The sequence below is a fragment of the Diadema antillarum genome, unplaced genomic scaffold (assembly GCF_040938485.1).
Source record: "Diadema antillarum isolate AM-2024a unplaced genomic scaffold, OU_Dant_1.0 seq00001411_RagTag, whole genome shotgun sequence".
NCBI lineage: Eukaryota > Metazoa > Echinodermata > Echinoidea > Diadematoida > Diadematidae > Diadema > Diadema antillarum.
This window is the reverse complement of record NW_027272165.1, coordinates 1,053,587-1,080,263: the sequence shown is the minus strand read 5'-3', so window position 1 is coordinate 1,080,263 and position 26,677 is coordinate 1,053,587. Positions and strand designations below refer to the sequence as shown.

Genomic DNA, 26,677 nt, shown 5'->3' with positions numbered 1-26,677 from the left:
AATATGTGTGTTTATGATTTGCCGTTTCTGACTAATCGCGTTCATGGGGGAGCATAAACACAACTTAGTCACCAAACACTGATCTTGTTTTGGTGGTCTCTACCCATCCTTCAATTAATTTACACAGTATTGTTCAGTATGCCAGAGATCAAGCTGTGCCTAATACCTGAATGTGAAGGGGGGGGGGGGGGGGGGAGGAGGGTGCAGTTACATGGAAGTAAACCCCCCCCCCCAAAAAAAAAAAAAAAAAAGAAAAAAAAAAGAAAAGAGAAAAACCTGTGCTCTATGATTTGTACACTGTAGTCCCTCTGTTCATTCACAGATATTCTTTGTGTTAGCCACCATGCTTACAATGTAGACTTATCACTAGAATGGAAGTCCTGAATGGGGAAAGGCGGCCCTTTCCAAGAAGCAAATCTTATACTGACCTGATGACTCATTCTCCATCCAAATCTTTACTGAAATTCCTTCGTGATGGGTTTGGTAGTAAAGCAGGCACAGAGGTCACTGACCCTGACTGTGTGTGTCTTATGTCTCAGATGCAGCATGTTCAGGGCTGTAGTTTAGGCTCAAGACTCTTTGATACGATAGATTTATCTCTGCCCTGTCTTGGTTCTCGACTAGTTTCATCAGTTGAAACTGTTAGAATTGCAGTACATTATGGTGGTTGTCGTTTTGCCCATGCAGCACACCAACCTCATTACTATGTAAAATGAAAAACACAAATGGAAATTGTATGACCATTTCTAGGTGAATATGTTGGGACACTTGCTATGTTTCCTGATGAGGCCAGTGAAGGATTCGTTTGCAATTTGTCTTGCCTTTCCTAAAACTTGTTAAAGTACAGTCCATTTAGGCCTAAATCATACTTTTATATTTAAATTATTGTTTATCAATTGTGTTATAGACAGAGTCAGTCAACTCTTGCTTGAGCTGTTGTCCGTTTGTATTTTGAATTTGTTAAACTAAGCCAAGAACTGTAATGTTCAATCACATGATAATTGAAACTGTAGATTGAAATGATGCATTTACAGTGTATGAGAGATGTGGAAGCTACAGTGTATTTGAGAAATTATAGATCAGCAGTTCCTATTTTACAAATTTCATCTGTAGAGGGAGGCAAATAAAAGAAAAGTCACACCTCAATCTTCATCCCTGTGCATAATAGTCCCTTGCTTTCAAATGTAGAAATTGTTTGGATTTACATGTAAATCAGGTTTGTGCCTCATTTTGTATACAGTATAGTTTAGTGTGAATTTGATTATTTCATTTTTTTTTAAATTACCACGTCTTTTCTCTCTTTCTCTTAACTCCCCCTTTAGGAGGAAATAAGGTAAGTGGCTGTGTAGAGTTATATGTATTAAAGTGTATGATTGGGTTGTGAGTGAATGTATTTGAAAGTGTTATGTCGCTTTGAGACTCAAATAAGAAGTAGGCCTACTGTCCAATTGTGATAACCTATTGTAATTTTTGTGAGCTGTTTATTTGAAATAGAAAAATCAATTCATGCTTGTTTACTTAGCTGTTTGGTGCAATCATTATTGAGTGAGAACTGAATAGCAAAGATTGGGGGGAGTTAATGAATTCTGAAATTCTTCACAACAAAGTTATGTCACTACATTTTTGTCTCGATCTCATAGCATAACCGAGACAAAGTTATCACTTTTCAGTCAGCGGTGGCATTGTCAGTGTCTTCAAGAATTTGATGTACTCTCAATAATTTTCCACGGCTTTTAATGCTATGACCACTAAATTCATGTCACATGTAAATAGCCTAAAAATGCTGACAAGTTCGAATATGGGGTGCATTGTGACAAGGTCAAATGTCAAAAGGTCAGTGAAGTCACCCTCAACACTGTACTCAAGTATTGTGTTGTAATCAAATTGACTTTCCACAGATTTCAGCTGTGACCACCAAACTCACACCACAGGTACATAATCTAAAGATGCTGGTCAAATTTGAATATATGGGTAAAGTCCGACAAGGTCAGAGGTCAAGAGATCACTGAACTTACATTGAAAAGCATTATAATCACAAATTGCAATATGCGAGGAAGACATAACTTGGAATTTGCCTTGTTTTTCCTTCTTTCATTTTTTTTTTTAACTAGCACAATCTCTTTCCTTACGAAATGTTTTGTAAGTGAAGTTGTTTTCGGTGGCCATTTTAAGATGATTGAGCTCAATCACCATTTACAACATAATTCTCTTTCAGGATGGGTTTGGACTTGGAGTAGGTAAAGGCCGAGGAAGGGGGCGTGGCTTTGGAGCCTTTTCCCCAGAGTCAAATGGGGATGGCGGTTCTAAGGGAGGCTTTGGGGGCATGACCAACGGGGGAATGTCCAATGGGAATGGAGACAGTGGCTGGGATGACAAGCCCTCCAGAGGGGGCTGGGCGGACCGGAAGAAGGAAGGTGGAGGAGGGTTCGGCAGCGGTGGAGGAGGGTTCGGCGGCGGTGGAGGAGGATTCAGAAAAGGAGGAGGAGGCGGCGGTGGCGGCTTCGGAGATGACTCTGGCGGTGGCTCAAGATCAGGATTTGGTGGAGGTGATTTAACATATCTTTTTCTTGTGTTTTAGTTGTTATCTCTAACCAATCTGCATGTGAAATTTAGATTTTAACCTTAGATTTGATGTGAACTCACCCTGTCATTTCCGCCCTTAGAAATCCCCCCAGAAAACAAAAACAAAAACACACTTCAAAGCAAAATTATGTGAAGGTATAAGGTTTGTAACTCACCACGTGTGTAGTCCTTTAGAAGATATGTTTGGGTAAAGAAAGGTTAGAAAGATATGAGAAAAAGAGGAGATGATGAGAGAGAGAGAAGATGAAAGCAGTTAAAATAAACAGGAGAGAGGAGAAACGGTCACAACAGAGAAAACATAAAGTTATAAGGCAGTATTCTTTTTTGGAAGTCTGTACAAGAACTGCTGGTAGAGCTTATAATGCCTACCAGCACTTCCCTTCTCTTCTCACCTATATCCTTCCTTTTCCACTGACTACTACCTCTTATCTGGTCTACCAGCAGTTCTTATAAAGGACTTCAAAGAAAGAGTACATCTTTCATTTTTTCCCTCTTATCCATGTTGCCAAACCTTTTTTTCCCCACTTATTCACAAATCTTTCTTATTATTTCTTTCCTCCCTCACTTACCCCCCCCCCCCCCAAACCTTCTTAATCCATTTTCTGTACTCAAACATACCTTTTTAGGTCTATTTACATGATGAACCTTGGAATAAAGAGTTGGTATAATTGTGGTTGAGAGATGAGGGATTCAGATTTTCACTTTTTGTGAGATAATTAGAAACCACTTATGAAACATGAAAGAGCGTACGATTCCAAGTGGAATTTAAAGTTTATTTGATGAAATCTGAGATATCAAAAATCAAAGGTAAGGCAAAAATTAATCTTCGAAAAGGTGGGTCTCACCTTTTATTAGGATCTCTTTGTTTTTGAATATCTTCTTCATTTCAAAACAAATTTTTATCAACTAAACTTTGAATTCCTGGTGGAATGGTACTCATTTTCATGTTTGATAAGAGGTTTCTCATTATCTCACAAAAAAAGTTGAAAACCTGAAGCCCCATCTCAAGCAGAACTATACCATCTCTTAAACCCTATCCCACAATCCAAACTACTGCCTTTAAGGAATTCCTCATGAAACAAGTAACAAGTATTTTGTAGATGATTTTAGAATGCTGACTCTATGTAGTTAACACATTTCCTAGCTGACTTTCTCTCCCCCCCCCCCCCCCCCCCATTTAAAATCTAGCAAATTTGCTGTTGACAAATGTTGAGCACTGATTGGTAAAACACTTCTTCTGCACACCTTCCTGTTCTCATGTCTGTGAATATCCCTTGTGTGTCGCAGGTGGAGGCGGAGGTGGAGGTCGAGGACGGGGAGGCTTTGGTGGTCGAAGTAAGACAATGATTTTGTTGTTGCTCTTGTTGTAAACCCATCTCAACTCTGCCTGCCGCATGACAGATTTGGACAAGAGAGGGAGCTATTACTGCATTTTAGTTTTTGTAGATTGTCAACCCTCTCTTTCAGCCCCACAATGATGCATGCTTCACTGGCATCGTGAACAGTATACATGCACATCGAAATGGGTAAAAACTTTATAATGGGGACTCGCAGTAGGGGCAAGTGTCAAAGAGTCTCATTCAGGAAGTTGTGTCAATGTGCCTTCATTTTGCTTGTAGAGAATACTTGCTGCCTTTGGGATCACCAAAACAGACATGAGAAAGATTGCAGTGTTCCTTTTTTTTTTATTTCCTTGCCTAATTCTTTCCTTGTGTGCTGTGTGTAGATTCTCACTCATGATAGACACGAAGACATTCAGCATAGCACAGAATTACCGACTCACTAGCTGCTTCAAGGGAAAATTCAGTCCAAATATAAGTTAGTCTGATAAGAAAGAGTAAAATCTTACAAATTCAGCAGTAAAAGTTTGATCGAAATCAGATGAAAATTGAGGTTTTGACATTTTGATTTTTTGCCTTTTTAGGGGGAATCAGTTCTTGAATGGTTAGTATAAATGTGCAAATGGCAAAGTGAGCATGTCATACCCTCACAACTTACCGTACAGTTTGTACATAAAAATTTTAAATTTACAGTTCTTCATTCGAACGCATGTAAGCCTTAGGCTCAAATCCTTGTATATCTAACTTGTCACTATTCTGAAGTTATTCAACCAGGAATAATATCATGCTTCAGACTTAAAAGTATGGTGAACGAGAAAAAAAGGATGATATTCATAAACAAGGTGATTTATAGATTTCTGGAAAGCTCAAGTCTCTAGGAATATGAATAATTAATTTTCAGAAGGTAAAAACGTCTCCAGAACGATGGAGAGATGGTGTTTTGAGACCCTTTTTAGACCACCAGAACCCGCTCTGACGGCAAAATTTTGGTGACCAAAATTATGACGTCACGAAATGTGCGCTGTGCTACCACTCCATCCACACAGAGGGCTCCGTATATAGAGGGCCGTTGTGGGCGTGGTTCGTTTGGGGCATACGTGTGGAGAGGCAGTGTGCCTGCTTCCTTGTATGCCCCAAGCGAGTTGTGTCCGCGGCGGCCTTCCAATCTGTTGCCTCTCCCTCGCTTCTTCTACCACTCCGACTTTGCCACTGTCACTATCAGTGTCATAGTCAGTCACTGTCATCACTCAATTCACTGTCGATGTCAAACTCTAAGTCTTTCCATACAATATGAGGTAAAAATTGGACGTTTTAAAGCAAAGGCGGCTAAAGACAGGCCAGATATTTGCATTCGTTCACCAAGAAATACGTGCTTTATGAATGGCGGCCTGCACTCGTAAAGAGTTTTATTCATTTCGTGACGTCATATTTCAGGGCTTGAATTGAGACGGCTGTTCTGGATCGAATATCGGTGAAGCAAATCAGTCAGTTTTAAATCGCGATTTCTCAGTGGTGCTATTATCTTTTAATAAGTCACATTAAAAATCTGTTTTAGGAGACATTTCCCTCTGCTTCGACGCCTTGTTTTATATGATTTTCTTTTAAATATTTTAATGTCTCGTTCTCCATACTTTAATGACAGAAGCATTGATTTTTTTCCCCCTTTTTTGTACACGATCAATGGAAATTGCGAGGGTATGACATGGTTAGCTCATTCATTCGCATATTCATATCCACTTTACAAGAACTGTTATGCAGATATTAGCAAAACTTCAAAATGTCATATCTTCCTTATTTTCATCTGATTTCAGTCAAATCGTTACTTTTGAACTCATAAGATTTTACTAATTTTATCAGGCTAACTTAAATTTGGACTGGATTTCCTCTTAAATGTTTAACATAGACACAATTTTTGTAGGAACATTGCCATCATTTGCTGTCAAGTCTGTTTCTGTCCTTTTAATGTTTGTAAAACTATGATTGTAGGTGTATTCTATTTATTTCTCCATGGGTAGGTCAGGGTGGTCCACAACTTGAAATTTTAGCATGTTGCAAGCTCACAATCTGAGAATATTGCAGAAATTGAATATGCGCGGAGCGCACACGATGAGTACATAGTACGCAATATTTTGCTGCTTATCTCTCTTTGTGCTGCTTACATTCAATGTTCTCTCTCATGTTTTGCACACAAATATCTAAAGTACCTGGTAGTTTGATGTTTCTTATGTTATGCACATGTTTTGCACATTTTTGAATACTTTTACTTTGAGCTTGTTGCAAATTCTTGAGGATGTTGCATAGCATGTTGCTGGCTTTTTAGGATGTTGCACAAGAATTTTAGCATGTTGCAGCGACATGCTAAAACCCCTCGTGGACCACCCTGGTAGGTGTGCACAAATTGCAATTATCTCTAGCATCAACATGCTCAAGTTTACGAGTTCATTTTGAATACTGGTGTGAATTAAAGCAAAATTTACAAAAAATAAAGCCACCCATAATATATTATACAGCTTATATTTTGCTTCAATCTCTTGTACCAAGATATACTCAACACTAGTTGTATTTACATGCAGTTTTGTAGAGAATTTGCATTTTGTTTTGCACGTTATTATGTGGTCCATCATTTTCTGGCAGACTCTTGATATTCTGTCTTCACAAAAAGTCAGAATTTTTCTCAGCATCATGTTATTTTTTCATGACATTTTGCATATTCTGCTTTAACGGTGCATGGAGATGAATATGTTGTGCATTTTCCTTTCTTTACAGCAAGCTTAACCTAAACTTCTGTCTTCAAAGCAATATGGAAAATGATTATGAAAATGTGACCTCTTGCATCATTTCTATATTGTTTATATTTTCATATATTCTTTATCTTTTGAGCAAGCTAGAGTGAAGTAGTACTTCTTACCTGAGCATACACTTCTATTTTCATGTCACATTTATCAAAATCCTTATCTCCACAGCATGCACTTTTGTTACTTTGTCCATCTTTGCTTGTCACATATATTTATTTGCTGTGATGTATCTATCTATCTTGCCGTGGCCTCTTTCCTGCCTGACACTGTAATCTATCATAGGTGAAGGTGGCGGTGGTGGTGGTGGTGGGGGATGTTTCAAATGTGGGGAGGAGGGCCACTTCGCCAGGGAGTGCCCCAATGCCGAGTCATCAGGTTTGTAAAAGGGGGAATCCCCTACTAAGGTGGCTCTTTAAATAGTAATATAAAAGGAGGGAAATTCATAGGATTATCTTTGTCTATCTGTATGTGTATGTATGTGTGTGTGTGTGGTGTGGGGGATATTTCGCTTATTTTTATTTTTATGTCACTAGTGCCTTCATGCATTTGATGAAATTAATCATGCACCTTTGAAATAAAGGTGAAGTAGTAGTTCTTACCCGAGCATACACTTCTATTTTCATGTCACATCTATTGATCGAATGCTTTAATTTTCATGTTACATCTATCGAAATCGTCATGTCCACTGCATGCACGTGTGTTATTTTGTCCATCTTTGCTTGTCACATATATTTATTTGCTGTGATGTATCTATCTATCATATATTTATTTGCTGTGATGTATCTATCTATCTTGCCGTGGCCTCTTTCCTGCCTTATGCTGTAATCTATCATAGGTGGCGGTGGTGGTGGTGGTGGTGGTGGGGCATGTTTCAAATGTGGGGAGGAGGGCCACTTCGCCAGGGAGTGCCCCAATGCCGAGTCATCAGGTTGGTAAAAGGGGGAATCCCCTAAGGCGGCTCCCTAGTAAAGGAGGGAAATTCCCAGGATAGTCTGTTTCTGTCTGTATGTGTGTGTGTCTGTGTTTGTGTAGTGTGTAGGGATATTTCGCATATTTATATTTCTATATCGCTAGTACCGAGATGCATTTGATCAAATTAATCATGCACCTTTGAAATAGAAACAACTTTTGCAAAAACCATGCTTGTAAAGTAATTGCTGTATTTTGTGTAAAGATATTTTCGTGAATGATGAGGTCACAGACATTCTCGTGGGATGCTGTTTTCGCGATTTTGAAGAGGCCATTGTAAGTGCACTGATGCCTGGGCATTCACGATATATTTGCATGTTGTTTAATTTTGCGGCCTATTCGTGTTTTGCGAAACTTTTGGAAAATACACTCTCGCTAGAATAACAGATTTCACATTTTTCATTTGTTCATAGGAATGTCATAAACTAACATGCTCTATATGGTGTTACATCGGCTGCATTTATGTAACTCGAGAGAGAGAATCACATTTCCAAATGCGCTTCAAATAGCATTTTCAAACATGGTTTGAAACGTGATTCTCGGGATGCATCTTTTTCTAAATCTTTACTATTTATCTTTCCTAAACATAACTTTGCTTCCCAACCCTGTTAATCCTCTTTCTTCACCCAAACAGACTTTTCAAGTCTACTCACCCAATGCAATGTAAATATCATGCTTACTTTCACTCCACAATACAAACTACTGCCTACAAGGAACACTTCACAAATCAAGTATTTATAAATGATTCAAAATGTTGATTCCGTGTAGTTTTTCACATTTCCTAACCAACTTTCTCACCACCCCCCCCCCCCATTAAAATCTGACAAATGATTGGTGAGACAATTCCTTGGCACTTCTTCTTGCCATAACCTTTGTCTGCGAATTTCTCTCGTGTTGCAGGTGGAGGCGGAGGAGGAGGAGTTGGAGGTCGAGGACGAGGAGGCTTCGGTGGTCAAAGTAAGACAATGTTTTCTTTTTCTTTTTTTTTGCAAACCCATATGAGCTGCACTTGCCTCATGATCAGTTTGGACAAGAGAGGGAGCCGTGCGCATTGCATTTTGGTTTTGGTTCATTGTTGACCGTGTCCTTCACCCAAAATGATGCATGCTCCTCTGATATCATGAGTAGTCTACATTGAAATGGGAGAAAAACTTGGCAGGGCTTGTCGTGCAGGAGGCAAGTGCCACAGTGGCCCTTCATAATTATCTCTGGCACCAACGAGGTGAAGTTCATGATGCCGTGGTGTGCATGTGTGGTTTAAGATTACCTTGTTACATTGTGTGGTACTACAGCTGTGTGCATTTTTATTTGTTTACAATTGTAGTTAGTTTGCTGCACAGAATTCATTAGATATGAAGTATCATACTTAAGATCCTAATTGAAATTACAAACAAGGGTGTCACTTTATTAGATCATATTGAAGGCAGGCTTGACCTAAACTGAGATTTGTAAAAATGAAACCACCCATAGCATGTACAGTTCATACTTTGCTTCATTCACTTGTTCTGAGATATTTACCCAACACTGGTTGAAGTGATTTGCAGTTTTGTAGAAAATTTGCATTTTGTTTTGCACATTATAATCGTGTCCATCATTGCCTCTTAGACTTTTGATATTTTATCCATTAATACAAAATGTATTAGTGGAAAAAATGAGCAAAGAAAATGGGATTCTATGGGGTGGATCTCAGTGGAATCCCATTTTCTTTGCTCATATTTCCACTAATAAATTATATTCCTTTCTGGTCAGGTTCCCTATGTTTGCGGTTCTTAATACAAAATATCAGAATTTTCTGTAACAAAGCATCCTGTGACTTTTTCATGACATTTTGCATACTGTATAAGCTGTTATTGTATCCCCCTGCATGTATAGTATGCTGGAGGATACTTTGGATTCAGCAGCGTTACTCTGCTGCCGCATTCTTTGGTGTACTCTAGCAACCACAAACCTCAGACAGATTTCTTTGAAATTTTGTATGGACTTTCATATTATTGGTACAATATCTTGACACCTATAACTTTGGGTGATGCTACTCCCATCGTTCCGTCTTTTTATTGGGTAAAATGCCATATTTTTATGCAGGGTTTGTGTGTGCTCTAGAGGTCAAATTTGTCAACGGATTTTGTTCAAATTTGGTATGGAGGTTTATCATGATGTAATCTACAAGCCTTTAGATTTTGGATGTGCTGCCCCCAGTTGTTCCATCTTTTATAGGGTGAAAGGTCACGTTTTTGGATGGTTTGTGTGCGCTCTACATGCTACATTTCTTGACAGAATTTGTTCAAGTTTAAGGTGAAATGCTGCTAGTGCCGTGGGATACAATCGCATTGCACAACAATGGACATTTCTAGTTTTCATGGACAGATATTTTCGCGCATAACAAGGTCACACACATTTCCGCAAGATGTTTTTGTGAATTGACAAGAACGCTATTGTATATTTCCGCCAGTAGCCGAGTGCATAGTGACATTTTCATGTGTTGCGATCTGATTTCCAAAATTCGCCATAATTAAACCCTCATAAAAGTAACAGCTTATAAAGTACTCTGCTTTCTTGGTGCATGGAGGTGAATGGGTTTTGCTTTTTTTTTTCATTTCTTCACAGCAAGTTTCGCCTAAACCTCTGTCTTAAAGCAATACATAAAATGATCATGAAAAAGTCGCATCTTGGATCATTTCAGTGTAGCGAATGTCTATCCTCATATTCTTACTTTCTGAGCAAGGAAGAGTGAAGTACATGTAGAACTTCTCACCTGAGCATGTACACTTCTATTTTCATGTCATGTCTATCAAATCCTCATATTCTCTGCATGCATCAGTCTTGCTTTGTCCATCTTAAGCTTGTCACATATGTTTTATTTGCTGTGATGTATCTATCTATCATATATTTATTTGCTGTGATGTATCTATCTATCTATCATGCCGTGGCCTCTTTCCTGCCTGACACTGTAATCTATCATAGGTGAAGGTGGCGGTGGTGGTGGTGGTGGTGGGGCATGTTTCAAATGTGGGGAGGAGGGCCACTTCGCCAGGGAGTGCCCCAATGCCGAGTCACAAGGTTGGTAAAAGGGGGAATCTCCCTAAGGTGGCTCCATAGTAAAGGAGGGGAATTCCCTACATTATCTGTGTGTGAGGGGGGGGGGGGAGGGATATTTTGGTAATTTTGTTTTGAATGACTTGATGCATTTGACCAAATTGATTATGCACTTTGGAAATAACAATCAACTTTGCCAAAAATATTTTTGTGAATATTTTTGTTGATAGGAACACGACAGTAAAAAGCATGTTCCATGTGGTGTTACATTGATGTGTGAGTGGAGTGAAAAAGGCTCTCGAGTCATTTCTACTTTGGACATACCATGCCTCATGCTAAGATGACATGAATATTTATTTTGTTGCATTGTAATTACACTATACACTACATCCAAGCCATCCATTTTAATTAATCTTTTCATTCATAGGTAGAGTGAAAGTTTTATAGAGTTACCAATCTATATCAAAACCATATCCCAGACATTTTTTAATTCATTTATGGACTTTTCATTGATGTATGCATATGCCTGTGTGTCTTGGCAGAATTGCGTTCTGTTGCCATAGTAACATCAGAATGAGATGATACAAGTGAGACTCGGGTTATTTTCAATATTAGTTTGGGCAGGTTTGACTCTATCTCCTCATGAAGGGTATAGAAGCATGTGTGAATGCTACACAAAATTGCTGAGAACATCAACCTTGCATAAGTCAAATAATCATCTAAAGTCAAATGTCTTTTCAAGTCCTCTTCTCTTCATATTCTATTGATTTTTATTTCCTTCATTATCACATTTTTTTTTCTAAAGTCGCAGCTATTTCTTCAGTCCAAATAGATTTGATTGAGGCAAGGTTGACGGTCTCTATCAAAGTGTAATTCTGCACCATGTTCACATTGATTGCAATTAATGGGAGTAAAGCGAACAAATCACTTTTTAGAAAGCTTTGTCAAATGTAAGTGTAAAATCAATGGTTCTTCAATATTGTGTTCTGGAGTATAAAAACCCTCGGTGGTGATTTTGACTTGCAGGCATTGGATTGTTTAATATTATTAGTGCTTTTGATGACTATTCTCCTGAAACTGATATACAGAGGAAAGGGAACCAAGATACCAGTAAAGATTTTAGGTAATATTAGAGTCGCATTAATATATTCCATATCCAGTGAAAGCTGATACTTTCATAGTTGCTGTTATCAATTGTGTAATTTTTTTCGTCTCTCTATTTCAGGTGATGACAAAGAAGGTAAGAACAAGAAACGTTTTACTCCATTTACCTTTGCCAGATACTCCTTCCCTCCCCCCCCCCCGAAAAAAAAGAAAGATACCAATTCTCATGATTTATTCCTACGACAACTACCATTATTGACTTAAGAATCCATGTTGATTTTTCACAAGGGATAAAATATGCTACTGATTGATCAATGCATAAAGTCCAAACTTGAGAACTGTTTCAAATCTCAAATTGACGGTCAGTATCTGTGTAAGAAAATATGTAGGGCAGCACCATCTTCTTGAGGCATAGATATGAGTGTGCCATTGACAAGCCTTTCTGCACAGTGCATACCATTGGGCTTATGTTACTCTCTTTCTGTTGTTGCGCCAAGTTGTGTATATGCCATGAATTGTGTTTGAGTTACTCCCACATCTAACTTGTCGTTATGACCCGTTCCCAAGAACTCCTCCCTTGTGGTGCCATGATCTCTTGCAACCTTTTCCACCACTATTCAGTAAGTGTTCATGTGTACTTGAGTCCCAATAAATGTGCATTTCATTTTATAGTTTACAAAACATCAGAGGTAATTTGCCTGACACTGGATGTACATTGATGTACTAGTTCTATGCGAGTTGTTTTAAGTCATTAAGCTCTTATTTAGCTTATACAAGAAAAGCACTTGGAGAGCACAGACCTCTGCCAGTGCATTAAATTATTCATTTTTGTTTGTTTGTTTGTTTGGCAGTGATGATGCGCCCACAACCTGCCTTTCACTTTAGTATGTAACTTGCCATCGACATAAAATGATGTCTGTCTTTTGGCTTTATTACTCCCGAGTGGCAAATCAAAATTTGAAGGTTATTCTGAAGCTGTGATTGTGTTTGACCTTTGCAGGCAAGCCTCCTGCTTCCACCTACATACCACCTGCTCCATCGGAGGAGGAAGAAGCTATCTACCAGTCCACTCAGCAAGGCATCAACTTTGACAAATATGACAATATTCCAGTGGAAGTCAGTGGTAAGGTCATGTTGATCTTCTTGGAAAATTGTAATTTAATTTCCACAAGTTGCTCTTAAAGGACAACAGTTTTGAATAGTTGAATAGGAATTCATATGTCAGTATTCTTTTTGCCTGAAGAATATCAGTTTATATATAACTCCAGTTTTGTGATAAATTGTTCCACAAAAGATATGTTTTGTTTATGTAAGAAATATAAAATCCCATCATTTTATAGAGATCTAGATCTATTGGACAGAGATAACGATATGTGGATCTGTTGCGAGTTAGAGATATTGGCGAGGAATTTTTATGGCTTAACAGTAATATCAAATTTGGAAAAGAAATGCTTTATTTTCAAAATAGGAGTAATAATGGTATAAATGTAGTGTCTGATGTAATAGTAAATGGATCTTGGGTTGATCAAATCCAAGTTAATAATAGTTTGCAGACTGATCATTTGCTTGTTTCTTTTCAGTATCAAAAACTGAAACACGCCTTCCCTCATATTTGGTGGCATAAATTACGTAATCAAAAAATTGAAAATGAAATGAATAGTCAACAGATGTCTGAAGTGTCAAGAAGTAATGTTTCTGATATCCTCGGCGAAAAAGCCAAAATGTATTATACCTTTTTAAAAGAAAAGAAGGTTTCAGAACCAAATATGATCATCATTTGGCAGCGTAAACTCAACCTACCTTATACATTTGATTGGGAGTCAGTATTTGCTTTTAATCTGTTGAAAGTGAAACTCAACCAGATAAAACAGTTTGATTTTAAAGTGATAAACAATATTGTACCTTTTAAGGATAATCTATTGAAATGGAAAATAACCACAAATGCACAGTGCAAATTCTGTAATGAAAATGAATCGTTTATGCATAATTTGTTATATTGTCCGAGAATAAGAAACATCTGGGCAACGATCAGTGACCTTATTTTTGAATGTTCAAGAAAAAATATCATAGATGAGAAAATCATAGTAATCGGATGTGAAATTTGTAAGAAGGATTATTTCTTTATCAACGCAATAATTAATTTCATGGAATATGCAATTTATAAGGTATATCTCATGGAAGAATACAGAAACCAGCGATTTACTGCATCCTTTATTGTAAAAGAATTCAAATATGAGTTTTTATACAACACCTCAGAATGATGTCGAATTGTGATTGGCCAAGAACATGTCACATGACATTCAATAGAAAATACCTATCAAACTCATTGAGAGTGACAGCCATACAATAGGCCCCTGGCATGGGCCTATAGCACGGCTCGAAGGTACTATAGCACGGCTTCGCGGGGGGCTACTAATGCATGGCCGCTCACAGAGTTCTGTGGCTCACACCCGTAGCAAAGCGCCAGCAAACTACATTGTACAGTGTACGTGCTGGCCGGCTGCGCTGCGCTGCCGGTAAGTCTCACAGACCAGGCGCGGCGGAGTACTGCAACGTTAACGTGTACGCGCAGTTACTTTACCTAGCTAGTTGCATGTATCGCGGCCTGTAACACCTAGCGGTACTGCTGTGTTTTTACTTTTGACTCTGATCTGCTACGTGGACCACAGTGATCCCAACATCAAGACTTCATTTCAAATTGAGAAACCGTAATTTGATTATTTTTCTGTGTTTTTATACAAAATCATTTTCGGAAATAGACAAAGTCTAGACCTACTACTAGATCTACCGACATCTCAGATTGACCTGACAGTCAGGCCTAACTCGATCTAACGTTAGCGTGGACTGGGTATAGACCCTGCGGAGTTCGTGATTCCTGTGACTGTGTGGTCGAATCATGACGAGTGTTTGAAAGCAGTACACAGGGTGGTTTACAATTCTCTGCCTAATTGTTACATTTATTTTTGGGCCTTCCTGAGTTGGCGGTCACTAATTTTGTATTGTGATTGTGGACAAGGTGTTGTATAAAACGAATAATTTATGATTTTGTTCGTGCATTGGGGCACGTAATACCGCACTCGGCGCGAGATTCGCCACTGGTCTATTCAACGCGGCGCTACGCGCCTTGTTGAATAGACCAGTGGCTCATCTCGCGCCTCGTGCGATATTCGTGCCCTATGCACTCACAACTCATAAATTATTCGTATACTGTTATATTGTAATGACATCTCAAAAAAAAAGAAGTACTGTAAAACGAGAAATGTTCGCGTGCATTTTAATTTCGCGAATTTCGCGAGCGGCAACATTCGCGAAATTAAAATGCACGCGAAAATTTTTGCCTACACAATATGCATTGGATGCCAGTGGCAAGTCGCGAAAATTTCATGCTGCGAGAAAGGCCATCGGCTCCAATTCGCGAAATATTCATGCCGCGAATATATCATGTTTTACAATATTCGAGAAATCGATGATAAAATCCATTACATACAGGATTTTCGTTTGATATAAATTGAACTATGACTACAATTGTTTTATGCTTGTATTGACTTATGCATGATTCTGAATAATTGATTTAAAGGACAAGTCCACCTTCATAGACCTGTGGATTGAGTGAATGCAGCAATATTAGGAGAGCACATCAGTGAAAGTTTGGGAAAAATCTGACATTCTGTTCCGAAGTTATGAATTTTTTAAGTATCTGCGAAGTCACTGCTGGATGAGAAGACTACTACAGTGTATGATGTCATATGCGTACAACGTTATAATGAAAATAAAAAGAGAATTTCACAAAACGTTACATTTTGAATAAAGTGCACATTTCTTCAACTTGTTACTGACGTATCTTAAGGGTGATATTATTCCCCCTGCCTTCTGAAAGAGAGAAGTCGAGTGTTCTTTTGTTGTGCGAGAAAAGTGAAAATATGTTGAATTTTCTTTATTCGTTCTTTATATCGTTGTACACATGTGACATCACAAGCTATAGTAGTCTTCTCATCCAGCCGTGACTGAGCAGAAACTTCAAAAATTCATAACTTTTTAACGGGTTGTCCGATTTTCCTCAAACTCTCACTGATGTGTTTTACTAATATTGCTGCATTCACTCAACCCATATGTCTATGATGGTGAACTTGTCCTTTAAATCAAGTCTCTCAAATTGAAGACAAAAATAAAAAAAATAAAAAATAAAAAAATAAATAAATATATATATATATATATATATATATATATACATATATAACTCCAGAAATAGGAGTGTTGCTAGATGCCCTTTGCTTGACATCACATAGGAGACTGGGGGACATGACAAGCTGTCCTTAGAGCAAAGTGAAAAAGAGTTGTAGACATCAATTATTTTGTTTAATTTACCGTGCCATGTGAAATCTTCCTGCTTGACTTTGTTGAATGCTTTGTAGGACCCAATTTGAAAATGTATTCTCACCAGCTGCCTTTCAGGGCAATAGACAAAGTCAGAATCCACCTTGGCTCATTTCAAATGACAATTCTGTGCTCTCTCTGCAAGAAGGTGATATATACGGCGATGACATAACACAGGGCTCGACACTAACGGTGGCCCGGGGCCACCAAAAATGCAAGTCGGGCCACCAAAATTTCAGAAATGAAGAATTTGGTGGCCTGATCGGGCCACCATAAAAGGTCGGATGTTTGCCTTTGGGCCACCAAAAATAAAAGTTAGTGTGGAGCCCTGCATAATATCATTGCAACTGATTAACAAATTGCCCCACATCGACGTAAGTAAACATCTCGACAGAAGAATTTCATGAATTTGAACATAACATCAGCGACATGAGGTACAAAATGATGGTGTACCCAGTTGCAAGAAGTTGGTTTCCGCAGCTGATGAGTGATGATATGTTTCTCTCGTTCAGGTCGCGACCGACCAAGGCACATCTCTGCCTTTGAGGCAGCAGACCTGGATGAGACAGTCCTTGGGAACGTCATCAAGGCACACTACCACCGACCAACTCCGGTCCAGAAGTACGGCATTCCCATCATCGGGGCAGGCAGAGATCTCATGGCTTGTGCTCAGACAGGATCAGGCAAGACAGTGAGTTTTCACAGGTCCCTAATATTCTTCCTCTCCACAACAAGGCAATGACAACTTCTGGAGTAAGTGGGGATATCAGGATGCCAACCTCATTGTCAGAAATCTGTGGCATTAAGTGTAGGACATATCAATAATTTTTACTCTGCCTTGGGAGATCAGTTGTCCCTTATCAAAATGTTTTGTAGATTTTTGATTGATTTATTGAGAATTTTCTTTGATATAATGAGAAATTTTTTTGTAACTTTCATTTCGGTTAAGCTGAGGCTTTGCACTGTTTAGATATTTCTATTGCTTTTTGTCCATTATCACTGAAATTTGACATTTTCATACTCACTTTTTATGGTCTAACTTAGACCAAACAGCAGAACTCAGACCTCATTATTTCTTTCCTTTCTCTTGAAGGACATGTAGGCACTCGCACTGTTTGTTCAACCTTATGATAATCCTGTTTCTTCTCTTTCTTCCATCCACCTACCAGGCTGCTTTCTTGCTCCCTATCATAACGGGAATGCTTACAACGGGCGGGGCTGTGAGTGCCTTCAGCGTGGTCCAGGAGCCTCTCACCCTCATTGTGTCGCCCACCCGGGAGCTGGCCATGCAGATCTTTAATGAGGCGCGCAAGTTCTGCCGGGGTACCACCCTGCGCCCCGTGGTGATCTACGGTGGCACCAGCGTCAGCCACCAGATGAAGGAGGTGCAGAAAGGGGCGTCCATCGTGGTGGCCACGCCCGGGAGGATGCATGACTTCATCAACAGAGGATACGTGAGTCGTCTTGCATCATCTTTGCAGATTCATTCATTCATTTATTTGATTTCAGAACAGCACAAGCTTTACTATCTCATTCCTCTCAAGTAGTACTGTATACATCTCATGGGAAGCAAAACAACAAACAAAATCTTAAAGGTACTGCTTGCCATTAGGAGCAGTGATTTAAAAAATGTTTGAGATGTCACATTTGATACATACGTGTAGGTCAGTTGTATCACAAAACATCCTACTGTATAAAAATTTCATAATAAAACCTAAAATATAAGAATATGACTATTTTTTACACTAAACCATAACTGTAGACAGATTGGTCTATAAACACGAAAAACTATTTACATTTTGTATATTTAACAGTACTTACCATTGATTATACTGATTCAAATTTTTACATCAAGTTGGATGTTTCTATCCATAACTCGCCTTTTAGAAATATTTTGAAGCACTAAAGCTGGGTTTTTGTTTCATCTCGTAATGGTAAATAATGCCTTCGATATCTCACAAAGGTAACGTTGAAGATTTCAAATTTTAATGGTGGTGTATGCTATGGGATCAAATGCAGTGTGAAAACCCTACTTTAGCCAGGCCATTCACATCCATATTTTGCTGTTGTCCCACATTATAAAATGGGTTCAAGAATGTAGCCAATAGGAAGCGCTGAAATGAGTCATGTGTGCTTTGGTTATTCTAGTCCCATCGCACTGCGTGTTAAATCCACCGTGGTTAAATCCTATTGCCGATCGTCTGTGCGCGCGGCGGCTCCTTTGAATTGCATGCATACATACAGTACGCGCTGTCAATCCTGTAAACAACTTCTAGTTCGGGCTGTGCCGGCCGGCCGGCCTTTCTTCCCTTGTGCATAACATGTGTGGCGTACGTATACTCTTAGCCTTATACGTACACTTTGTACAGTACAGTAGACCAAGCGTTGTGGGACCGGACGCGTACATGGAGTCACTTTGAAGGGCAAATCCAACGATTTAGCAGGTTAATTCTCACGCCGTTTTCAGAGTATGTTGTCTAGTAGGCCTATATGAGGAGTCTATATCAAGTCTTTAAGGTAAAGGGTGCATATTCTTTGTAAAATACGTAAGTTTTCATGCGTTAACTTAAGTGTCCGGAAACCCAACCCCCCATCATACTTATACTGTATGTGCGGGATTTCGGAGTGCGACGTGCGTAAATGTTTGGGACGAACATCTTCAGACGTCTTGACCCACAAAGGTACGTGAAAAACGCTGAAAAAGTGCTGTTAGTTTTCGAATTTTCGACCCATTTTATAAAACAAATGATGCACAGGATTATTTCGTGGCGTTAGTGGAGGCGTAGCTCACTCTCGGGTATTTACAATGTAGTGCAACATGCACTCGGCTTCGCCTCGTGCATGTTTCACAATTGTAAATACCCTCGAGTGCACTATACGCCTACACTAACACACTCTATCCTGTGCATCATTTGTATATTAAAGGAGGCATTTTCAGATTTTTGTTGACCAGTAAGACAGGTTACTGGGTTCACAATTTATTTCCAGAGGTTGACTGTTCATATAAACTGTACAACTAATGGGATAGGTTTTAGTCGGTGGAATAATGGTAGAAAATTATTTAGGAAAGCAATTTGTTAACAGATGTGTGTAATCAATGTGCTGCATCAGAGAATGAATTTAGATGAGGACATGGTGTTGTTACATGATAGCTCTTTTCTTAGTACCACCATAAGATATCCTTTAAGATACCCAGATGTAAACTCTTGAGATTGAATATTGAGCGTGAAAATAATATGACTGCTTGACTACCCCTGCAAACCCAGATTGGTCTTGGCAAGCTGAAGTACCTAGTCCTGGACGAGGCTGACCGGATGCTGGACATGGGTTTCGGCCCTGAGATCCAGAAACTGGTGGACCATCCCCACATGCCGAAAAAGACCGACCGCCAGACCCTGATGTTCAGCGCCACGTTCCCCTCCGAGGTCCAGGAGAAGGCGAGGGAGTACCTCAATGATTACCTCTTCCTCACCGTGGGCCTGGTGGGCGGGGCCGCCTCCGACATCGAGCAGAAGGTCTTCGAGGTCAGCCAGTTCGAGAAGAGGGATAAGCTGATTGAGATTCTACAGAATCAGAAAGGTACAGTCTCCACCCAATCCCCCCCCCCTCCCACTTTCTTACTTTCCCCTTCTCCCAGCTACTTTCTGTCTTTTACTTCACGACTAGAATGCATCATGTTTCATGCTATTCCGTGAGAAGATTCCCCCCCCCCCCCAAAAAAAAAAAAAAAAAGAAGAAGAAGAAGAAGAAGAGAGAATCAGTTCTGCAGTTCTAAATGGATTACATTTCTTCTCTGAAGGTGTGATTGAGATTCTGCAGAATCAGAAAGGTACAGTCTCCACCCCATCCCCCCCCCACTCTCTTACTTTCCCTTTCTCCCTGCTATTTTCTGTCTTTTACTTCAAGACTAGAATGCATCATGTTTCCTGCTATTCCGTGAGAAGATTCCCCCCCCCCCAAAAAAAAAAAAAAAAAAAGAAAATGAGGGAGAGAGAGAGAGAATCAGTTCTACAGTTCTAAATGGATTGCATTTCTTCTCTGAGGGTTTTACTCATTTCTGTTATTAAGCAGCAGTGTCTTTATGTGAAAGAAATCAGCCAGTGTACGACCGTAGCTCTGCACCTGTTTTTTTTTTTCTTCATAGATACCTTACGGATGAGCTGCATTACTACCTGCTTCAGAGTAATATGTCTTTGGGGTGACAAGACCTCATTTCACAAATTTGGGTGAAATCACTTTTTTGAATCATTATCAGATAATTAGTGAAGTTATGTCCTATCCAAATCCTAGCTGCCTTACCCAAAAATGCAGTTATCACTGCATACTAATGGAAGGGTGACCCAACTTGTTATAATGCTCTGGCTGCTATGTCTTTTCATTGCCCTGAACATATGACATTTTTAGATAAGAGGTTTTGTTGCCCAAATAGCAAATAGCAAAGTGTGTTATACTCAATTGAAATGTAAACGAAGTGTGATTTATGCAAGGAAGAACAGTAGATGTTGGTATTCCAGAAATTCACATTTTACTGAGTCATGTTCATACTTCAGTGAAGTTGAATATGCTCTGTGATAATAGAATGGTACTTATCTCTGACTTCTTGGGAAGAAAAGATCCTGACTGAGAAAATATCTTTTTGATTTGGTTTCAGACGATGACAGAACCTTGGTGTTTGTGGAAACCAAGAGAAACGCAGACTTCCTGGCTTCTTTCCTCAGCCAGTCTGACTTCCCCACCACCAGCATTCATGGGTAAGAAACATCTTGTCCTTGTGTCAGTGGTCAACATAAGCGGCCACTAAAAATTGCTGCCAGGCCACCATATTTCCAAAAAGGCTACCTTTTGGTGACCTGATTAGGCAACAGAAAGTCAAAGTATATTGTAATGTTTCCTTTTCTTCGAGTCAGTACATTTCTTTTTCGGTTAACAGGCCACCAAAATTTCAAATTTCAAATGATTTTTGGGCCTCCAGGAAAAAACAGTTAGTTTTGAGCTCCGCTTTTGTGTATTCAAATCTAGTCGGTCGTTTTCAATAGCACAAATTCTCTGAGATAAACAATGCTACCAGACTAATCTGAGACAAAAAAACACACATTTGAAAGTGGTACAGAAAATGAGTAAGTGCATGATCCGTATCAATGTCACAAATTCTCTCAGATACAATTCTAACAGATTAACCCTAACTTACCTGGGCTATTTATCGAGCCTGAATTCCTGGCGGGGGGGGGGGGGGCATTATGGCCCCCCTTTCAGATCTCGGCCGTTGATCGCGCGATCGCCGCAAAATTTTGCATGAACATAAAGCCGGATGTAATCTACAAGACTGTTAAGTTAAATTTTCAAAAGATTTGCATTTTCTATTTTAAATTAATTAATTATGCAAATATATGCAAAAAACTTCATTTTCGTCTGTAATTGGCTTATAAAATCTTATGGAATGCTGATTTTTGGTGTAAATATTCCTAGTGACATTCTGAACATTTGTGCATAAAAAAAATTCAGTATCAAAATTAATTTCCTATGTTTTTTATTGTTTTATCATTTTTTTATGTATTTCTTTGTTTTTCGAACTTTTGTTTTTGTTGTTTTTCGAACTTTTGTTTTTGTTATTTTTTTCAGCAGACTTTGTCATACACATTTTTGAAGCATAATTATACTAAAATAAATTGATTTCAGCCATTAAAATTAAAAATATGAGTCTTTATATGAATTAATTGAAAAAACACAATTTGTATTGACTTTGTACACAAAATCACGTTTTTGAGCAATTTTGGGGTTGACGAAAATTTTTTGAAGGAGCGTGGCTTCGGAACGGTATGCCCGGGCGTGACAAATTTGGTCTCAAAAGTTGCGCGAGACTTGAAAGTAAAAAGTCAGCAAGCAGCGCGGTCAAAAAATTTTGCGCGCCGGAATGGTCGTGGAATTTGTCGAGGGGGGGGGGGGGGCATTATGGCCCCCCCCCCCCCCCCCCCCCCCCCCCCCCCAGGTAAGTTAGGGTTAATCTGATACAAAAAATATAAACACTCATTTGAAAGTGGAACAAAAAAGGAGCAAGTCCGTAATCCGTATAAAATTCTTTGTTCAAAACCATTATGTTATTGGAAATGAGAGGCCCATGTAACAGACAAGCTTGTAGAGATGTGGATCACTAAATGGAATGAACTTACAAAGAAACCCTATTATAGTGGTCGTTCATTCCAACATTTACCTTCCCCTCAAAATTTCCAGGGACCGCATGCAGCAGGAGAGAGAGGAGGCCCTCCGGGATTTCAAGATGGGCAAAGCTCCGATCCTGGTGGCCACGTCGGTCGCTGCTCGCGGTCTGGACATCCCGGGCGTCAAGCATGTAGTGAACTATGACCTCCCCGACGGCATCGACGAGTACGTGCACCGCATCGGCAGGACGGGTCGTGTCGGCAACCTAGGCAGATCCACCAGTTTCTACGACGTCTCAAAGGATTCCAGTATAGCGAGGGCACTGATCAAGATCCTAGCTGATGTGAGTTTTTTCGTTCCTTCCCAGTGAAGGCAGTTGAAGTTGTGGAGGCTGAAAATGCCTCACTCTGTCCCTTAAGCATTAACTTCGATGAGATCAGGATTTGGTGGCATTAATATGAAAGCCTTGTACGACCATCAAGCCTTGTCACTTGTGTAAAAACTGTTGTCTTCATTGCGACTCATAAACAAACATCCATGATAAGATAAGTAAACACTGTGATAAAAATCATGGGCATACATAGATTGTATTGAATCCACAGCCTCCTTATGACTATAATGAATAATAAGGTTAAAGCTGTTTTGGGGGACTTATATGAAAATTCATTGGTCAGTCAGCAGTCGTTTAATCTGCACATTTCATTGCAATCATCTAGCTGTAGTCAGACCTATCAAGTTTCTTCATATTGAGACCTTGGATAATTAGGAAAAACTGTGATAGAGAAATTTTGTAACATGTGCTGTCAGAGCTAAATGTCCTTGGTCTGATGTTTCCTGATGAATGACTGTTTCTCCAGGCTCAGCAGGACATCCCCGAGTTCCTGGAAGCCGCTGCAGACTCGGCAGTTGGAACTTACCATGGCAACGCAGGAGGAAGTTTTGGAGGACGAGACACCAGGAAGGTATGGGAGGGATTGTTGTGATAAGTCTTCCCAGGAAAGTTTGTTTGGGACCTAGGGCATGGCTGCTCACTGGCACTGGTCCGACGGTCCAGGACCAGTTAAAAAACACTGTCAGACCAGTAAAGCATCAAAAACCTGGGCTTATATCGGTCCGACAGACGGGTGGGACTGGTAGAAAAAATGGGTTAGTGTGCAGCCCTACGTAGAGATAGGGCAAGTAGTCAGTGTGTGACACACCCTTCTCTTTACCCTCTAGCCACCAATCCACATATGTCCACCCCTACCCCCAAATCATTGATCTGCCTTTGATCATCTTGTGTGTATGTGTGTGTGTGTGTATACATGTTTGTGTGTGTATGTGTGCATCTGTGATCAGTCTGTCTAAACTGTTACAAAATTGTGTGAAATTTACTTCTTTCTTACAGTGTATGTAGGTCAACATTGCAAGAAGACTTTTAATGGTGAAGTCAGGAAAGCATTGACCCCAAACTTCAAATATTGATGTTTAGCATGGATGCGGACATGATTTTGAGGTTTTATTGTTTGTTTTTTTCCTCGCCTGTCAAAAGTGATTCAAGATTTGAGATTAGTGATATTCACTTGATTAAAGAGATTGATAATGCAAGTGTATAATTGTATGATTTATGAGGACAATGTATTCACATCTTATTGAGAGGTGCCACCCCCCCCCCCCTTCATTTTTTTAAAAATGCTTTTCAATGCATGGCTGCTCTCTCAGAGAGATAGAATACCTGTAAAGCATGAAATGAGTACCATCTCCTCATTTACTATTCACTTCTGTTATTTTTTTCTTGCCAGTTTGGTGGCCGCGGAGGAGGTCGAGGTGGTAGAGGAGGAGGAGGAGGAGGAGGGTATGGAGGAAGTAGTGGGTATCAACAAAGCTCTGGAGACGGGGACTGGGGATCAGGGGGAGGAGGAGGTGGTGGAGGAGGGGGTTTTGGTGGCTTTGGAGGAGGCAACGATGCGGCGAACGAGGAATCCTGGGATTAGGTCGTCATGACAACCGCCTCCACCGAGAACTCGTCCAAGAACGAGAGACGTAACTTGAACACCACATGACAAACCACACTGAAGGTGTTGCTTGTCAGGATTAACTAGTGAGCTACTAGTATTATCAGCCGTGAAGTGTTTTCTGAGTTGCAGGGTAAAGTTAAGCCCCGAAGGATGCAAAATTTTGTGGAAGCATAGAATTCCAGCAATGTTGTTATAGTTCAATGTTGGTTGCAAGGACAGTGAAGTTTACTGATTCCTTGCTGTTTTGTTTGTTGGTGGTTGAAAGAATCCTTGTTGAATTCAGATGAAAAAATTCTTCACGTCACTAAGTATCAGGATATATTTTTTTTAAAGTGCTGTCAATCTGACACCCAACATCCAGTGGTCTTGTTCAGATTCTTGCTGTAGCGATGCAATGAAGAAAATAGACTTTGAAAGCGATGTCTTTGCGTATATGCATTCATTTACGAATGTTATTTTTGATATGAAGTGAACACTAATCAACTTCATTTTGTGAAGATAGACAGCAAAGTAAAGCATTTGTAAAAAGAAGTTATTGATAAGTAAGCCTTGATCAGTTCCCTCATGGGATTATTTCTTTCATACTTGTGTTTGTATCATATATTCCATTGTCTATGTTATACTAACTAGTATCGTTATCAAACGTAGGTGTAGATTACCAACGTGTATTCATATTCTACAGGCCTGTTTTGTTATCTAAGTAAAATTGTATTGTTGGTTTCACTTGTTGCAGTAAGTTAGAGGGATGGGAAAAAAAAAAAACGCTATATGAATATGACAATTTGATAGTTGCAGCTGTTGATGCTGTTGAAGGCTGCGTCAGTACGATCCTAGGGAAACAAAACAGTTGAACAGTGTGTGACTTGGATGTGATTTGGATGTTTTTCATAAGTGTAGACATGCACGACAGTGGTGCGAGTATGGTTTTGTGTCATGATAGACAGATACCGGTAGGCATGAGTGTTTTGGAGAAAACTGGAAAAACAAAAGAGAGAAATTGGTTTAGGGTGTAATGCTGCTAAGTATGCCTGCCAATGTCCTGCGATGGTCACATGAAGATAGCCTATAGATGCATTCGGGCTCATGCTCATTGCGACTCAGAACTACAGTGCTGTTTAACAGGGATAAAAAAGAGCATTCTTTGGTGTTTCTTATTTGTCATTCATGTAATGCCAATGAATTGTACCTCCCAGTTGTCCTGAGGTAAAATCTCTCTGGTTTGTGTCTGAGAGAGAAGTCATGTCTCAGCTGTAAATGTGATACTTCACAAGATTCACATCCAGATACAGGTAGCTCTTTGTCTCTTTAAAAATTAACGATATTGAGGAAACATGAGATGTTAGTCATGTAGATTTACTAGGTTCGATTTCTTTGTCATATTCTACTGCCTGGATTGCTTGCAGAGTGCAAGATTTCACTGTGCCTAAACGTGCTTGTCTTTTCATGTGTGCATATCATGATATATATTAAACGACCTCATCTGAGCATTCTAGACAGCGTTCATTTTCTCTCTGGTTGCAAATACATGGACTTATTATTATATTTTTTTAAATCCAAATTCTTTTGAATGCATGTTCCAGCATGTGCTTGGGGTTGTCATGGTAACTACTGACTTGATGTCATTGTGCGGAAATCTGTATGTGTGGATGCATATTTATCTTGTGCAAATATTCGTTGACTAATGCCCCGGAAGGGTTCTCGGAGCTCCTTAGATTTTTTGATGTTAAGGCCAACATGATATTAACAACACACAACTGCAATGGCATCTGTCCAACAAATATTATTGTTTGTTCATTAAAGTTGTTTTTTTTTTTTAATCTTTAAGTACTTACTTTCTAGATCCTTAAAACATGTAAGTTACACAAACTTTCATGTTTGTATTGTTGCACCCTTCCTAAGAGTGACGAAGCAATAATTTTCATCTTTCATAGTTATCTTTAGTATCTGTTCTTATTTGGATTATGCCAATCGTATTTATGTCACAACACTCAGTTTTTAATACCTTCATTTTATTTTTTGCAATGTTTGTATGCAATAGTTGGCCTTTCTGTTAAAGACTCCAACAAAATCAAAAGAAAAAGCAAAGGAAGTTGAATGTCATCTTGCCTATTATAGACCATCAGTATTACTAAAATAATCACCACACTGTTATGTCAATCCGTCCGGACTAGACCAAGATCGAGAGCTCTATTGTCCGTCCAGAGCTGGTCATCTATGGTCAGTCCCTCCGTCCATCCAGCATAGCCCTGGATGGACGTTGAAAAGTGCCTTGTCTTCCTCTAGCGGATTGGATGATCGTCTTTCAGTGTCGTTTCAGGTGCTACTC

The 26,677-nt window shown here is 39.4% G+C and overlaps 1 protein-coding gene across 1 annotated transcript; it reads left to right on the top strand.

Annotated features, from left to right (window-relative positions):
- The first annotated feature begins 474 nt into the window (after positions 1-474).
- On the top strand, positions 475-25,468 carry LOC139709176 (ATP-dependent RNA helicase DDX4-like). Its single transcript, XM_071621130.1, is given in 16 exon segments — positions 475-478; positions 1,323-1,333; positions 2,216-2,516; positions 3,883-3,918; positions 7,001-7,093; positions 7,554-7,646; positions 8,594-8,614; positions 10,655-10,771; positions 12,825-12,947; positions 16,711-16,889; positions 17,368-17,652; positions 19,465-19,777; positions 20,850-20,949; positions 22,427-22,697; positions 23,212-23,316; positions 24,136-25,468. Coding segments are annotated over 16 exon segments (2,244 nt in total). The 3' UTR covers positions 24,328-25,468.
- The last annotated feature ends 1,209 nt before the right edge of the window (positions 25,469-26,677 follow it).